We start from the raw sequence: 17,303 nt of genomic DNA, 5'->3' as shown, positions 1-17,303 counted from the left end.
AGTTTCTCCGAGCGCAGGCCTCCTGTGCTCCTCCTTTTATACCAACATCCAAAGGTCTCTGCAGAGCTCATTTACCTGCTGTCGATGATTATTAGACAGATTGCAGGTGGAAAAAGACGCATCATCCTTTCAGCTGATGTGAATCCATTGGAGTTGGATAGGACAGGTTAGGGTTACGACTCTTTCAGAGTCAAGGCTGAAATCCACCCGTGTTCCCTTTGTCCTCCCCATACATTATGAAGGAGGCGCAGCCGGCCAGCAGAGTCTCATCCCCATCCGCTTCTCCTGCTGCTGCTAGAGTTACTCTGGAATAACTTCACTTATTTGATCTTTTCTCATAATATAATGTTCGATCATCACACACTAAACATCTCATAACCTCCAAATGACAGTGATGATCAGAGTTAAAACAATTATCGTAAATCAACCTCCTCTTATTCAGATTTGATCTGTAAGCAGATCTTAAACTAATAGAACTGAGGTTGAAAAAAAAAGGTTCATTAACTGTTGTTTTAAAGTAGGCCTACATCTCTAATCTATAGAGAATGATTGAAGCAAATTATTACAATGGCTAAAAACCAAATAAGCTTTACTGAGAGAAGCCATCCAGACAAATTAAACCGATGCTGCAACTGGACACCAGAATATGCGCAGTGAGAGCCAGCGTGGCCACACAGCGATGAATATTTTATTAGATCATTATAGTCTTGGTCTGAGTCTGTCAGAGCGTCATGGCAGCATACATTAATCCTGTAATGTTCTTATCAAATCATTACCTGTGAGCCTAGACTGGCCTTGATAAAAAGGAAAAGATCTTCCAGTGTTGTTTGAAACTGAGTTCAGACCATTCGAGCAATGAATGAACACTTTCATTCAGACTGAAACACGTTTTGTCCTATAATGCGCTCCCTCATTTGCTAACGTTTTTTTGTTAGTTCTATTTTTTATTTTATTTTTTTTGCGAGACAGATTTTCATACGAGATGGGCTAACTAATAACAATGGCTCCGTCTTATTGTCAGATAAAACTCGTCTGACCCCACTGTCAGCTGCGTTAGTGATTATCAGATCTATGAAAATGAAGCAGTTTATAAATCCAGCCATCATTCATTTGATTAGTATCCCTTAAGATTTCCCGGCTTTATTGAACCCTTACTCTCAAGGTGGGCCACGGCTTTTCTATCGTATTCTATATTATTCTCTGGAGATGAGAAACATTTTAGGGGTTTCATTAAAATAGTTTTTTTTTTTTTTGTTTTGTTTTTTTTAAACCTAATAGTAATACAATTAACCTTCAAGGTGCATGTATAACGGTCCTATGAAGACAGACCTCCAGTTACTGCCATCTGGTGGACAGAAGTGATCATCTCGCCCAACAGATTTCTCTGAGACTGAAGCAAACGTTTTCAAAGTTGTTATAAAGAGTCAAAGGTCCGTTTAACATTAAACTCATCATTTTCTTGAGCTTAAATGTGAAAACCTGCTTCTTACCGCGGTGTCAAAACCAAAAACAGAATAATCACAAAAGTTTTTTTTTTTTGTTGTTGTTTATTTCTTTCTTCAAGTTACAAGGGAAGCACATTTATTGATTTTTTTGCCTTTAAAAAAAAAAAAAAAAATCAGGGTCATCTTGATCTGTATCCTGCACAAAGGGCTTAAAACATAAAAATAAAAACATTCAAACAAATAACAGGCATCAAATATATGTGTTGCGTTAATAAAAATACATAAAGATGAATCCAGATGGTGACAAACAAGAAGTTTTTTGTTTGTTTTTTAAGCATGTGAAAACTCACTGTGACATCATGTTGTCCTAAGACTGACACCAGCATAGTGTATTTGGTACAAAGGCTAATTAGGGCCATTTTGTTGAGGCTGTTAACGCGTTTTCATAACATGCCAAAAAAAAAAAAAAAAATTACATGCTGGTTTTATCATTCAGTCACAAAGTCTGCATGAGAGTGAAGGCGTTCTTGCAGATCACCGTGAAATACAGCCCGATGCTTTCGATCAAGAGATGATTAATTCAGTTTTTGATTTTGGGTTCCTCTTTAAACGAGAAGAAATGGCCCTTTTGATGGTGAAAAGGTTCTAGTTGTTTTTTTTCTTACAGAAATAAACACACAATGATCTGCAACGAGTCCACGTTGCAAACATGTTTCAGGCTTCCTGCCTGCACTAAAACGCAGACCAGTGTCCCCTCGTGAGATTTAACAGTAAACTGTCACAGGTCTGCCCGCACGTCCACCGCTAGGTCGCCTACAGACACGTAAACTTTGCCAGGCCTAAACCAGGACAAAAAGCTTTTCAAGCGTCCTCTAAAGAACAAGAAACCTGCGCCTGAACCCTCGCTGCAACAGCCTCCTCGGACTTTGACCCTTTTGGGAAACATTATTGATTTACCTCCTTAACCTTAATGTAACCTCAATGTAACTTTAACGTAAACTCTGCCCACGAATCAAGGAGAGACTGAGAAAAGTTCTCTCTAACTGGGACACATGACACCAACAGATCGGTCCCATTTTGGTCCCACCATTTTGGAAAACAAACGATCAAAAGGATGAAAAAGTAAACGCGACCCTGCTGAATGGCTGAAAACAAAGAGCGCTTCGTTCGGACGAAGGTAGTCGTTCCTGATGGACACGTTCACTTAAGGAGGTGCAGAGGGGTGCAATATGTCTTTGGAGGATTTGATGAAAGAGTCACTTTGTCCTACAGACAAAGATGAGTAACTCTCCTCATCTTTTTTTCAAACTTGTGTATTATATAAGTATTAAACCATACATTATGATAGGATTTACCACCCGCAAAAAAACTATCTATCCCTACACAAGTCAGACACCTATTATAGTTCAACACAAGCAATAGGCAAAGTTAAGAAGTTCAACAACAATCCCCACCAAACCAGCCTGACACACAGAGATGTCCTCTTCATGCCAACAGCAACACAGCTCCACAAAGGCCTACACAAACTTTACTTCTGTGTTATGCCACAATACACAAAGATACTCAGAGAATGGCAAAACTTTCCTAAAACGGAGAGGAGGAGGTGGTGGTGGGCGCCGAAGAGCAGAGGGACAAGGATTATGTACCTCTCTCCTGATTTCTGCTGAGCATCAGGGCCTAGCACAACACAGGTTTTTACCAATGGACTACATTCATGCAAACACACAGACACACGCGCGCTCACACACACACACACACACGCTGTGGCATTTGTGTGACTCATCACGGCTGATGGGATTTGATAATGTGCAACGTGTGTTTGCATCGAGCACATTCCCGTTGAAGAGGCCGTCTGCAGTCTGTACACCGTGGTCTTCAGTTCTTTCAAAGAGATGATTGCGATGGCAGCTCGTCATGGTGGCAGCGTGGAAAAAACAAACGAAAAAACCCCAAAACAAACGAAAAACAGGTTTCAATCCATCTTTCGAACGTGACGCTGCTCAGAAATCGGGGATTGTCATCCCTAACAGCGAGGGGAAAGACGCCTGATGATGATGCAGTAAAAACACTGATTAAAGGAAACACCGGAGTCTGTGGTAAAATGTGTTGATGACTGTCCTCCTGTGTCGAGTCCCGCCTCCTGGTTCAGTCCAGCCTCTGCCAAGCAGCGTGAAAACCTCGACTGAAGCCACGAAAGAGCGCCGAAAATAACAAAGCACTCCTCTCTGATCTAGACAGGCTCTTGGGAAGAAGGTGAGGTGGAGAGGGCATGTGATGATGAATCCCTAAATATGGGTTTATTTTTCATACTGCGAATCCCCATGTAGCAATAAAAATCCTTGTGTTGCTGTAAAAAACTGTCTCGTTTAAATATGAATATAGTACTGAGTTTTTGCTCTTAGGAAATGACAGTCTGTTGTGAGGTGAAAGCAGCTTCGCCTTCACTACAACTCCATGTCCTGAGCCTCGTCCTCCGAAAAGTCTGACATGGAGCTCTCGGAGGAGGAGTCGCCCCCGCCCTCCTCCTGCTCCTTTAGAGCCTCCTCTGTGGCGTACTTCTGGATGTACTCTGGAAGAGACACACAAGGAGGAAGAAAAGATGGATTACTGAGTCCAGGTGTCCACACGCCCATCAGACAATCTCAGGTGTGTCCGTCATTGGTAAAGGACTGTTCTACAACTACAGTGATGTGATGGTGATGACGTCTGTGTGCTACAAATCCGCCTGCTAAAAGATGATGAAAGTCAAAACTCTTCTTGTGGTAAACAGAGAGACAATGAATCTATTCAGAGACAAACACGGCTTCATGAAAAGGCCTGCTTGAATGATCACAGACGCATTTCAGTGCAAGACGCTGACGTGCTACCTTTGATCTTGTGTTTGTAGTCCTCGGGCCGGTGCAGGTACATGGCCGCCGCATCCCCATTAAGAGGATCGATAGGGTTGGGGTAGGCGAGCAGCTGAGGGAGGAACGACTCAAAGATGTTGGTGAGGTCTGGCGGACGAGGAGACAAAGAGTAGTCAGAACAGAAAAACAAAGAGGCAGAAGACTCTGAACATCTGCAGCTGCAACATCGCCCACCAGAGGTCTCTCTTGGGATGAAATGTTATGTTCACGTCAACGTACACAACTATAACAGCTGGATCTAATATAAATTAGAATAAGAGTGAAATGATAACAGCACACCAAGTTGACGAATTATCTTGAGGCACTAAATCTAAACATTTCTGTTTTTTCGCTATGTGGGGAAGGATCCGCCAACACCCGACCATGAAGCATTTGTTACCAGCTACAAGTGGTCCAGCAAACTAATAAATAAATAGATAAAGCCTTGTAGTAAGCATATCATAACGAGCTGTAATTGTTCTGTAATGACACTGAACAAGCTGCTGGTGTTTTCTTTATGGAAGCACCGTGTGTATATCAATGATCTGCACCGGCTTCTTATGATGCTGACCTGATCAGGTGAGCACACCGTTTTTTCTTCATATCATCTACTTGCGTGCGTGAGATTTGACCTGGATATGAAGCCTCAAAATAAATAACTTACTTGGTGCAACTCAGTTTCTGAGGCACAAATCGATACTGAATGGCTGTTATTTTCGGGCCGTCTGGCATTGCTGCATGTAAAACAAACAGATCTGTGGTGAACTCTGGAACTCTTTTGAAACCCTTAGTCAGTGAACACAGTTCATCGCTGCAACCACAAAGATAAAGTCAGAAATTCTACCACAGAAATGTGTAATTCTTGTTGGAAATCGTGTGCATCGTATCCTCAGCTAAAAAGGAGAGGGATAGAGGGAACGTATAGAGGGAACGTTCATGGTTAACAGGCACATCAGTGGAGCCAGGATTAATGTATTCAGAGCTACACCTGCTGCCATCCAGACAACACCTCTGTCAGGGAAGGCCTTTCTTATTTCAACAAAACGATTGGCATGGAAGTGGGAGCGACCGGGCGCTAAACTGACCCGCCTGCAGGCCAGATCTGTCAGCCAGTTAAAACATTTGGGACATTATGAAAACATTGAATACAGCAAAGGAGGCCCTGGACATTTGATATGTTGTATTTGTACCATTTTCAGGTCAATATAGTGTTTAAATAGCCTCCAAATAGTTGTATTCTGTTGTTATTTACATAGTTGAGCGTCCTGAACGTGTGAAAGTGGGGTTATGTAAAAACCAAAAGGCATATCACTGATCATTTTAATTTGTTTGTATAAAAGCTTTTGGTATATTTTGTGAAAACCACCAGGCTGTAAACTGTAATTTTGTCATAATTGAGAAGCTCCCAGGGGAGTTTTAACACGAAAATGCACCCAGAAGACAGAACGACTGTTTTAGATTGAATGCATTTCCACAATGTTCCCTCTTCTGGTCTCACAGACCAAAACAACATCCAGACACAATGTTAAACCATCAGTATTTTTTCTTTGGGATCAAAGTCGACTAAATTAAACAGTGAAATGCTCCAACGTTAACGCTCTAGTTTGAAACAAACTGAAACATTTATGAGCTTACAATCACAAGGCCGGGTTACTGTCTGTATTTTCCAATTTGTTCAAATTTTCATTCAGTCATGTATGACAGTTTAACATGATTTGTGTGGAGGTTTCATGACTTCAGTGTCAAGCAACACAACTGAAATACACAAATATTCATCAGGTTGTCCTCACAAATGTAGCACATGTCCAAAAAAAAAAAAAGTTGTCTAAGTTGCTGTTCTTCTTTGTCCAAGATAAGACACTTAACCTGGTATAGATTATTGCTCATGTGAACCCACATCTGGACACTACTGACAGATGTTTTGTGGATATCTGCAATTACTCAAACACTTTGATAAAGCAAAATGAGACAATCCGTCTCATCTGTTCGCCACATACTGTTTAAATGACCCTCTCAGTTCCAGGAGTTTTCCTCATCTATCAGCGTTTCGTGCATGACCTCAATACAAGCAGCATTTATCACCACAGTGTAAGCTGATTAAACCAAGAAGCTCTGCGTGAAGCTGCAATGTAGAGGCGCAGTTGTAAGCCGCTCGCTTTGTCCGTGTTTCATTGGCTATTACTGTCAATCAATTCAAGCAGCTGACCGGTGAGAGTCTATAAGAGCGGCCGATTGCAGCTGTGATCGCGACCTACCGTACAGAGCTGTCCATGTCTGGTTGATGACATCTAAACAGACAGTTCCTGACCTGAAAGACGAAAAAAGAGAGAGACAATACAGGGAATGACAAGGGTGTAATAAAAAAGCTCCAGTTTTAAGTAAAAACAAGACAAAACTTCAGCTGACATGGATGATTTTTAACATGTTAGTCTGGTGTCTAAAGCTGTCCTACTTACGCTTCATCAATGTTGGGATGAAAGATTTTATTCATGAACCCTGAAAAAAGGAAAAGACAATGAAATAGCTCCAAAAACTTATATTCGACAGAACAACATTCACACAAACGTGCTGTTTGATGTTGAAAAATGTCCAATTATTCATACCTATTGATGGTGATTTGAAGGGGTATTTATCTGGTAGGTCCACCCGAACCTTCCACACGCCTCCTTCATACGGTGCTAAAACGACAAACATGTTATTATCAAGGATTCATTTGGATAAGTGTTCACATAAAACTCAAACCAAGCACACTTTTAGACAAACACACATTAAGGGAACACCGTCCAGTATGTTCAATGGATCTTAAATTAAAAATCCATCATTGACACAGCGTTGAAAACTAAATTAAAAAAACAAACAAAAAAAAACACTGGAGATGATGTCAAATCTTAAAAGCTCTTACTTCCAGGTGGTCCGTGGAACTTGACCACAAACTCGTTGAGTCCACTTAGGATGGTGACCTCGTGCTTGCTCTCGATGCTGATGCCTGATTAAGGAAAAGGTGTGCTCGAACGACAGCCAATAAACAATGAAAAGGGTGAATACCTGAACCAGATCTACTTTGAACAAACAGCCTCTTTTTCTCTCAGTAAACTTCTGGGACAGAGGTCAAACGTGGGATCAATGACATCAGTCATGGCAATGAGATCAATGACGAGGTGGCCTCTGTCAGAAAACTCAAAAAACACACAAACAAGTCTCCTCAACCACAAGACGTCCGCACAGCGTGACTGGACAGACTGAAAAACCAAGTCTTCTACCGCACGGTATATCAGAGCGTAAAAGAGACACAACCGTGACCCGTTTAACATGAAGACATCAGGAAAGGGCTCTGGGGCGTGAAAAAGTCACAGGATGTGGTGACAGCGAGAGACACAAGACTTTGAATCAGCTGTCGACAGCAGAGCAGAGAGGTGGAGAATTTAATCCCCGTGTGAGTTTGACATTTAACAGATGGAGAAGGTAAAAAAAAAAGAAGGAAAAAAAAAAAGCCCACAAAAGTGAGTGTTGCACCCTATTTCATCATCCCGTCACAAATCAATTTCCAACAATTTCAACGAGGTAAAATTCAGATGAAGATCAAATCTGTTAAAACACAAATGACACAGGGAAGCTTTATTACATAACTGCCAGGAGGCCAGAAAACATCCACCAGAGAAGGTCTAAAACAAACAAACAAAAAAAAAATCAGTCATTCAATAGAAGATGGTTACAAACCACTGATCAAGAAGAAAAGGTTCCTCTAAATATGATGTCAGGCATAGGGCCCTAGAAATAAAACCTGTTATACATGTTCACTTGAGCTCTTCCTCCAAGGGTTATCCATAGAAACACTAGAAAAGCTGTGACTAATGTAAACACACGGGAGAGACAAAAAAAAAAAAAAATCACAATACACTCTTATCTATCAGCACTGTTGCCAAGTTGAAATATTTGAGTTTGTTGCCGATTTATTTACATCTCCATTTGTACACTTCAGCCCCCATCTCATTAAAGATGACCATAAGCCTCAGTGTTCACCCCCCCAATACTGAACCGACTCCAAACATCTTTGTCCTTTTTAATCATTTAGACCGGAGAAGAGGGTCAAAGATTACAAGTACTGGACAGTGGCTGTGCAAGCTAAAATATCTGCGAGCAGGTAATCAACTGTGACGTGACAATGTTTAATCTCGGATATTTGATTTAAAGCAAAAACCTTAACAAAGAAAATATGAATGGCATCCTCGAGCTTTGGTTGAGAACTGGTGAAACAAGACCTACAACAACCAATGAATGGATGCTAAAAGGATTTCTCTCAGTGACTCGTACCTCGTAATCTTAAAATCTCTAATCCAGATTTTACTCTGCTGTCAGAAAATAAGTAGTAACTTTCCCTTGTTTCCTTTTAATAAGGTGAACATTTCTCCAAATTGTTCTATGATTAAATTGAACCAGTTAACCCATACTGCACTTTTGGGTGTCGGTCTTTCATGTGGAGTTCTTTACATGTAGAAATATTTCCCTGTTTTTGTTGATTCATATATGCAACAATGGTAACAATGGTACTGAACACGCCCACATGACTAACCCTAATGTTTCCCCCACCTTTATACACTCAAGAGCGCTAGACTATAGACCAGTACAGACTTGCCTTGGCCATTTGAAATCTATTTTAATATCTGGCTGCAACTTGGACATCTACTTTCTGAATTTCAGGGAATAAATGGGAATATAATACGAGTTTATAAAGGAATAATCACCACAAACATGTCAGCAGACCCAAAAAATATCAAAGGTTTGAATTCAAAATCAAAAAAGATTTCTGTGTGAAAAAAAATCTAACTCAAACAACTTAAAGTTACATTTATTTGCTCGTTGGCTCTCACTACAATCGTAGGATGTAACACAGCTGTCATAAAACATATCTCCTGCACATTAACTTTTTGTTATGCGAGACCACAAAGCCACCATCAAAAGCCTATAAAAGTGTAGAGCTGGGCTGGAAACCAAACCAAAGCTGTGAAATGTGGGATCTAGGCCCCACCCCCAGAGGCCCTGGGATAGTTTCAGGCCTGGAAATGTGCATAACAAAAGTCAGCGCACTTCAAAATGAGGCCGAAGGACATAGTTTTACGGTTCACAAACTTCTCTGGTGTTGTTTTACATCTTTTCTTTTGAATCAGTACTTAAAAATCAGTAACCAATAGATTTTTAGTAAAGTGTTTAGGCAACAATAGTTTCACACTAGTCTGCCGGGGTGAAAACAAGCTGTTCACCCACTCAGCGTCAGCACGCAGTCCTGTCCCTGCCATGGACGGATGCTCCCAGCCCCCATCCCTGCATGTGCCCCTACAGCACGCTTGTTGTTCCTCGATCAGCTGTGTGTGAAGGCCCGCCCTCTACCATGTTCCGGATGGTAACAAGCTGACCAATCAGAAAGCAGCATGTAGCTGCAGGACAAAAACAAAACAATTCAGCTCACGCTGTCAGAAAACCTTTCATGCAAAAACTTCAGTCGTTAGCAGCATTAACTGTTAATAACTTCAAATAGTGTATGAAAGAGCCGCGCTCTGCTCAGCTGTCAACAGATTATAACATAATGGGAGAATATTTGTGTTAAAAAAAAAGTAATTATGAAAAGGACAATGTGATGCTCATTCGCTGCGTCTTTAAACCGAGGAAAAAACTAGTATTTTTGCATTACGATTTTCTAATTTACATTATTCGATGTACACACGAGAACCGTGACTTAATCATCACATTTCCAGGATTGTTTGTTTTCAATTTGCCAGGATGTTTACGTTAAGGTTTTTTTTTCTTCATAAAAGAGAGAAATGGTCTAGTTATAGATGATCTGTTCCTAAAGGTCAAAGAAAGCACTAAATTTACCTGTCGTTTCTGTCAAAGATCGTCTCGTCATCGACCTTAATTGTTCTCTCTTGATGATAGCATGCTACAAAGCTAGCTCCCTTAGCTTTAACGTTGCCAAATTACTGATTAATACGCGTGTCTTTCCGAAAAAGTGCGTCCAAAATGTAAAAGAACATCCACTTATACTTCACAATGTGTTGTCAGTCCGGTGGAATCTGATATTGTTGGCTAACAGGTTGACTTCGTTTTCAGGCTAAGGCTAACAATGTACAAAGCTAACAGAGTTAACAGCCAGCGTTGCATTTCGACCGCTTCCGTTGCTAATTCGCTGTTGATACAAATAGATCGACCACTGCTAACATACTAGCAAGCTAATGCTAAGTTATTTCAGACGAATAACGATACATTTATAGCTTGTTCGCCGTTGTGCTAACTGGCTAACGTCCCCCAGCCCACAGACTAACGTTAAGACGTTAGACTGGCTATTTGCATCAAAGTATCCAGTATTACACAGTTACACATAATACACAGCAGACACTGGAAGTAAATTATGCCATCAAAAGACGTGGCGACTTCATCTGATTGTTTCGGCTTGTTTATGTGCTGGAAAGGATACAGTTTCACGACGTCGGTATCCATTCGCCTCTTGCCCGGACTTGGAGACGACATTTTTCTATCCCTCTAAGAAGTAATCTAAAAATACTGCGGCTATGTGGCTACCTCAACCTTTCAGCTTGAAAACACCTCCAAGCCCACTGGACTGTATCAGCAGCCTTCCCACAATGTCCATAAACAAGATCCTCGCTGGAACATCGCCTACTCTTCCTGCGAAGTGTCTTTCTGACCAGCTCTACCTAGTTGTGTCCTGTCCTGAAGACTCTCTGCCAGTGACATCAACCTCCAGCGACCAGACCGATCAGAGGAGGGGCTCGGCCATAGAAATACGCTCCAAGAAAGCAGCCATGCTCGTCAGCATGTAGTTTATGAACCCCAGTGAAACAGCTGCAGTCATTTCTGAAAAGAAGCAAGACGACAATTATATATATGTATATATATAAAGACACATCTACCTTGTTTTTGAAAGGCTGGTTTAAAATGCTTAGAGATTAAAAAAAAGAAAAATAATAAAAATGTGTGCTGATCTATCAGGCCTACATCTATGTTAAGATTGACTTATTGAGAGCCCGAAATAAGCACATCAGGTACAAGTTAAGTCACGTGAATGACATTAATCAAAGACATGAATAGTTACTGAATAAGTTCCCGTGCCCATCCCAAACTTTAGTTTTGATTATTATCTAATATGTAATGTGGCTTGTTCACTTCAGACTGTGAAAGATCAGCCTGATCTTTGTGAGGAACACACAACGAGTCCTGCAAGAAAACCAGCTGATTCAGTGAAGTGCTTATTAACTTCTAAAAGTTTTATCATATTGTTATTTTGTGCATTCCTCACCATTAGAGTAAAATAGAAAATATATATATATACAGTACATGTACACTTTACAAGTAAACCTTAAACCGAAATACGGTAAAAGCTATAAAAACAAAAAATGTTTGAATATTCAGCGTTCACCGTGGATTTAATTAAGTTATGTGTGTACAGATTAATCTGTGTGGATTGTACAGCATGTGGGATGCTGTTTGTTTTGTGTACATGTTCATTGCTGCTCTTTTCATATGTAGGTCTGCGTGGTGGTTAGTGCTGTCCCCCCCAGAGCAGGGTTCCTGCTCTGAATACCACCTGGAGCCTTTCTGGATGGAGTTGGCATGTTCTCCCCATGCATGTGTGGTCCTCTCCAGGTACTCTGGCTTTCTCCCACAGTCTAAAAACATGCATGTGTGGTTAACTGATTATTCTAAGTTGACCGTAGGAGTCAGTATATCCTATAGAAGTCAATCTTCCCCTTTATCGCAAACAGTGAGATTGCCTGAAGGGCAGCTACTAGCTGAAGAAAAGTTGGTAAACTCTAATATGTGCCCACAGATGCCATGCTTATCCTCCTGAACTATTGTGATCATGAACGAGAAATTAGGTGTTGACAATGTGTTTCTAAATTTCTTGAGAAAACAAGACAAACTAACTTGACTTGTTATCACATGAAAGTGGACTTTGTTATATTGAGATAACAGAATACTCAACTCGTGATCTGAATATAACAGCATCAAAAGGATAATTGCAGGCAAGGCCACTCTTGGGTTCCATAGAAATTAACGTACTGAGCCAGCCTACTTTGAAATGATCAAAAGGCATGACAAAGACATCTACAGGGGTACTGTATCGTTTCATTTGCTTAAGTTGTTGGTCCAATATTTTGCAGACGTGATAAAAAAGTAATCAAGCACTTGATTAAATCAAATCAAATATAGCAAGATATAATAGGAAGATAAATATTGCATCCATCTTATAAATACTTGAAAAGCTAAAACACTCAAATAAAGAAAACTATACCTGGCAATAAAACCTAAGAAGCAGAGTTCAGAATATACCAAACAATATGAAAGGTTTCTTAACATTGTGAAATCCATCCACTCATTAAAGAGTGGAATTAAAAATGGATTTCATGGATGTAGGACTGAGTGAAAGCTTGATGTGCTTGGTCCTAAAAGCTCTGTAACATCTGGACACACAGTGATAAATCAGAGTGTGTCAGAGATCATTAAGGATCTGTGTGCTAGTCTGAACACTGGATCTTCATATACGGTCTGGAGAAAAGGATAATCGTTTTTACCCTCACCTTCAGAACCATTTCCAGTGTTCTCAACATAATCGTAGCAGGACAGTGAGTAAGTGAATGTTGAAACAGAGTGTTGACTCATACCAAGTTTTGCTATAATCATGTAAACATAATCAATCTGAGCTGTTTATGTGTACTACATCTTACTACACTGAGAACAAGCATGTAAAAGTATGCTGGTTGTTTTCATCACACAATAAGACTGAACATCAAATTAGTGACTTGACAGTGATAAGACAATGTGAAAGTCATGTTAAGTCATGCAAATCCAAATTTTAGTTATAACACAACTTCTCTTAAAGAGCAGCAGGTGTCTCAGGTTGTACCTTGAGGTTTGTCCACCCACCTTTTCTTTCAATCAATCAGGCGTTAAAGACAGCGAGCACCATTCTTTTTAATGCCAATTCTTTAAAATTTCTGACTCTAGTTTCCAATAATGCTGCGCCGCTAAATGTAATTGGAAATCTTGAACACACACGGGTGAGATTGTCAAAAGGATGCATTCACACTGTTCAAACTTCCACAAATCAAATCTGCATTCTCATGTGTGCGTGGACGATGTTATTTGGACACTGTAAAAAATGTTTCCACGTGGTCTCTACAGACTGTTCTCCTCCTCAAAACGTGCTCATGTGGCATTTGTTCATACAGGCTGACACAGCAGACGCACTATATTTAAAGAATATGCTACCTTTGGTGGTCGTGAGAGCATACGCACGTTAAGGGTAAAAATGTCGTCCACTGCAGTACGATTGCATTGTTAAAAGCTCTAACCGTGATTGTTTTCTCACCTCTCCGAAGTATCTTATATTTCTAATCCTAACAGTTATTTATGTTATTTTTTAAAAACCAACCCAGAAAGTGACTTTTCATGAAAATGTGTTTTGTTTACATGTATCCATGGCAACCAGTAAAATGGCATCCATGATGATGGCAATTGTGTTGCAAAAAAAATGCATTTTAGACCTAACCATGATTGTTAAGTACCAAGTAATGTTATTGTCTAAGCCCAATGAGGAGGGGACAAAAGTATTTCAGGAAAGTGTTGACCCGTTACTGACGGGATGTATGTTGGTCTCAATCTCATGTAAAGGCCCATGGCTGAAAACACTTAAGTTCCAGCAGCTACTCCACTCACCCTTCCTCCTTGGACTATGTGGCTCCTCAAACAGAAGACTAAATAATGACGTCTGCTTGATGTGAAAACATCTTAAATGAGTCGTCTTTCTCTTCTGCCGCTCTTGGAGGTCAGTTTATGAGCTGCATTGAAGGCTTCCAACAAAGGACTTATTTGTGGAACTTGTATGGGAATCATGTGAGGTCAAATGAAAAATCAAAGCTCAGTGTCTGAAACCACTGGATGTGCACAAATGACACCATGTGGAAAATGAGCTCTTTGTATAATTTTATCTTTAAAAAAGCTACAGAGGTCATATTCCTATGTGTAAGTGCAAATTTTGTTTTTGTCTTTTTTACTTTGTACAAAAAAAAAAGAAATAACCACCTGGGTTTCTCACGTGATGTTATTTTTATCTTTCAATCTGTACCCCAATTTACAGTTTCTGCAGGATTGAGGCACCTTTGGCCTTGAATTTGCACAGTTATGAAATAAGAGAACAAATATTAGCTTGATGTGTTGGATGATTTTCGAAAAGATTGTCAGTGTTTCCAAAACTTTACTTTTTCATTACTTTTGACCCTTCATTGTCGGTACCTGTACCTGACAAAGGTCCTCATCAATGTACCATGGCTCCAACGTTTGACATTCAAATAGAGGTAATTGATCTCATCATCTCAGTGGTTTAATCGTTGATGTCTGATGCTGTCATACATGTATTAATCTCCATCAAACTGAGATGGGCCACAGCCTCATTTTAGATTAGATTGATTAGATTATACTTTATTCATCCCACAACGGGGAAATTCACTTGCCACAGCAGCAACACAGCAAGAAATGCAACAACAGACATGAACAACAAACAAGCAACAAACAAGTGCACACCCTAGCCAAAGCAAGTACTAAAAAGGAAAGTGACCAAAAAGTAAAGTGACCAAGTATAAATAATATTTCACATTATGAAGTTGAAATGACAAAATATAAATAAATACGGATAAAGAAAAATCTCTATGTGAGTGGTGGATTGTCATGGGAAAGGCAACAACATGATCAGTGGGTGCATGTGTTGAAAAGTCTGACAGCTGCCGGGATGAAAGACCTGCGGAACCTCTCCTTCTTGCACCGTGGATGTAAAAGTCTGCTGCTGAAGGAGCTGTACAGGGACCCCCACAGTGTCAGGGAGGGGGTGAGAGGAGTTGTCCATGATGGATGTCAGCTTAGCTAACATCCTCCTCTCACCCACATCCTCTATGGAGTCCAGGGGACAGTCCAGGACAGAGCTCGCTCTCCTGATCAATAATACCATAAATGACCACAGTTTCATATGTATTACACAATGAGCATGTTCACATAGGCAACAACATCTACAGGTATACATAGAATGTAATTTTATGTCACTTTTTACCATCGTTATGTGCCTTTTTCTGTGCGAATTTGTTTAAAACGTTAAAGCGGGCACTTTGTTTAGCCTTTACAGGCAGGCGGCTGTGGCTCAGTGGTTAGATTCAGTCGTCCAAACCATCCAATAACCGGAAGGTTGGCAGTTCAATTCCCACTCTCGCCACTCAAAAAGATTGGTGAAACTGACAGCTGGAGGGGTGTCACTCCATCTCCTTGTCATGGCCAAGGTGCCCTTGAGAAGGCACCATACCCCCATGCTCCCCAGGTGCTGTGAATGGCTGTCCACCACTCCAGTGTATGGCATCTGTCTGAGTGTGTGACCCTGAGTGTGAGTGTGAGCGTGAGCGTGAGTGTGAGTGTGAGTGTGTCAACAGGTGCCAACCTGGATGGGTTAAAAGCAGAGGACAAATTTTGTGTGTATGCATGACAATAAATCTGATCTGTGATCTTTACTTGGAAGACTAGAACAGGTTTTTAAAGACATTATTGTCAGTTTTCTCTTCTGTAACCTCTGCATGCATAAACAAATAGAGGACATGATTGCTGTGCATCCACCAGCCCTGCTTATTGCTTCATTTGGTTAGGTTGGTATGAAGTTCTGACCTTTTTAAATTTATGGATGGATCACCGGATTGAACAGAAATTTCACTAATCTCCGGTTTAATCACATTAAATATTTAAAGTTAATGGTTCAATGGTTGCTGACAGACCTGTGAAACTTTAGCTACCTGGTATGATGGACCAGCATTACAATGAGACATCTTTGAATGAACAGATGGATTTGAATATAGATAGAAAGAAGCATCCTGCTGTGAAGTATTTCTTGCGACTGATTTAAGGGTTGAAATGTCAGTGTCAACAAAAATTATATTTCTTCTGGCTGACCTGTTTTGTGCCAGGGAGTCAGAGAGCCAGAGAACCACAGTGGCTAACCATACTATGTCTGTTTTCACAGTCTTTGCAGCCAAGACAGAGCAGCTTTTCATGGGATTGACCTGTTTGTTCTGTTTTGCTCCTTCGGCTCCTCCCAGTGAGCTTCAAATCCAGATTACAACATGTCAGCTATGCAGCGCCTGAAGATCTAGGGGAAAGGTTGAGTCTTGGTAGGCTTCACCAAACCACTTGACTGGCTCCACAGCCCTACATTCAAAATGTATGCTTCAGACTGTACATATCTTGGAAGAAATTGACAAAGCCTGTCTCTTCTTTTGTCAGGTTCTCGCACACTATATACTATACTATGCTCGCAGTTGAGTTACTGCCTATTGTGGAAGACTTACATTCAGAGAATTACTAAACTTAACAACATGGCTTCTCCTGCAATAACATTAGAGCTGCCACAGAGCTTTGATCTTTATATTTAACTGTCGCATATTTTGATTCATGCCTGCTTGTTTGGTGCAATCAAGTTCAGTATCTCAAAGTTTCTTATATCAGCTACTCTGCAAAAAAGTAACTCGTAAAGTTAGGCAAACATGCAAGAAGCCTTATAAAACGAAGAACCTGTGGGATGCTTACTTCCAGATATATTCATAAAAAAATTAGCATATATATTTTTAATGTTAATTAGCATAACATTGGTTGTAATAACAAAAAAGATAATAAAAAAACACACACCACCAGACTCTTAACATTTTTTTTTTTTTTTTTTTTTACTGTATTTAAAGGGGAACTCCGGGGCATTTGAAGCGCGTTTCCATTGCTAGAGGTTGTCAAATACTGATAGTAGGACACAGAGAGGTGCAAATCTGCGCTCCCTGTGTGGAGATCGCGCTGTTCGCACAGCGTGTCATGCGAGGCTAATACGTGGTGGCTAAGGGGCAAATGCTAACCCTTCCACGTAAAACAACAACTTGCACAC

The 17,303-nt window shown here is 40.4% G+C and overlaps 1 protein-coding gene across 1 annotated transcript; it reads right to left on the bottom strand.

Moving 5' to 3' along the window:
• Nucleotides 1-1,873: 1,873 nt before the first annotated feature.
• LOC142383846 (ubiquitin-conjugating enzyme E2 H-like) lies at nt 1,874-11,094 on the bottom strand. Its single transcript, XM_075469614.1, has 7 exons — nt 10,803-11,094; nt 7,236-7,312; nt 6,937-7,011; nt 6,790-6,829; nt 6,589-6,641; nt 4,313-4,441; nt 1,874-4,014 (listed from the first exon to the last, which is right to left on the bottom strand). Exons 1-7 carry the CDS (start codon nt 10,853-10,855, stop codon nt 3,890-3,892), a joined length of 552 nt encoding a protein of 183 aa, XP_075325729.1. The 5' UTR covers nt 10,856-11,094; the 3' UTR covers nt 1,874-3,889.
• Between the last annotated feature and the right edge of the window lie 6,209 nt (nt 11,095-17,303).

The sequence above is a fragment of the Odontesthes bonariensis genome, chromosome 7 (assembly GCF_027942865.1).
Source record: "Odontesthes bonariensis isolate fOdoBon6 chromosome 7, fOdoBon6.hap1, whole genome shotgun sequence".
Classification (NCBI taxonomy): domain Eukaryota; kingdom Metazoa; phylum Chordata; class Actinopteri; order Atheriniformes; family Atherinopsidae; genus Odontesthes; species Odontesthes bonariensis.
The sequence above is the reverse complement of the archived record's forward strand: the minus strand, read 5'-3'. Positions and strand labels throughout refer to the sequence as shown.

Excerpts from the sequence above, each read along its gene's own strand:
- LOC142383846 (XM_075469614.1), bottom strand. The coding sequence starts at position 10,855 with ATGTCGTCTCCAAGTCCGGGCAAGAGGCGAATGGATACCGACGTCGTG. Across the intron at positions 6,830-6,936 it reads CTTCAAATCACCATCAATAG|GGTTCATGAATAAAATCTTT; the intron begins GTATGAATAATT and ends TCCTTTTTTCAG. Across the intron at positions 4,015-4,312 it reads CTACAAACACAAGATCAAAG|AGTACATCCAGAAGTACGCC; the intron begins GTAGCACGTCAG and ends TGTCTCTTCCAG.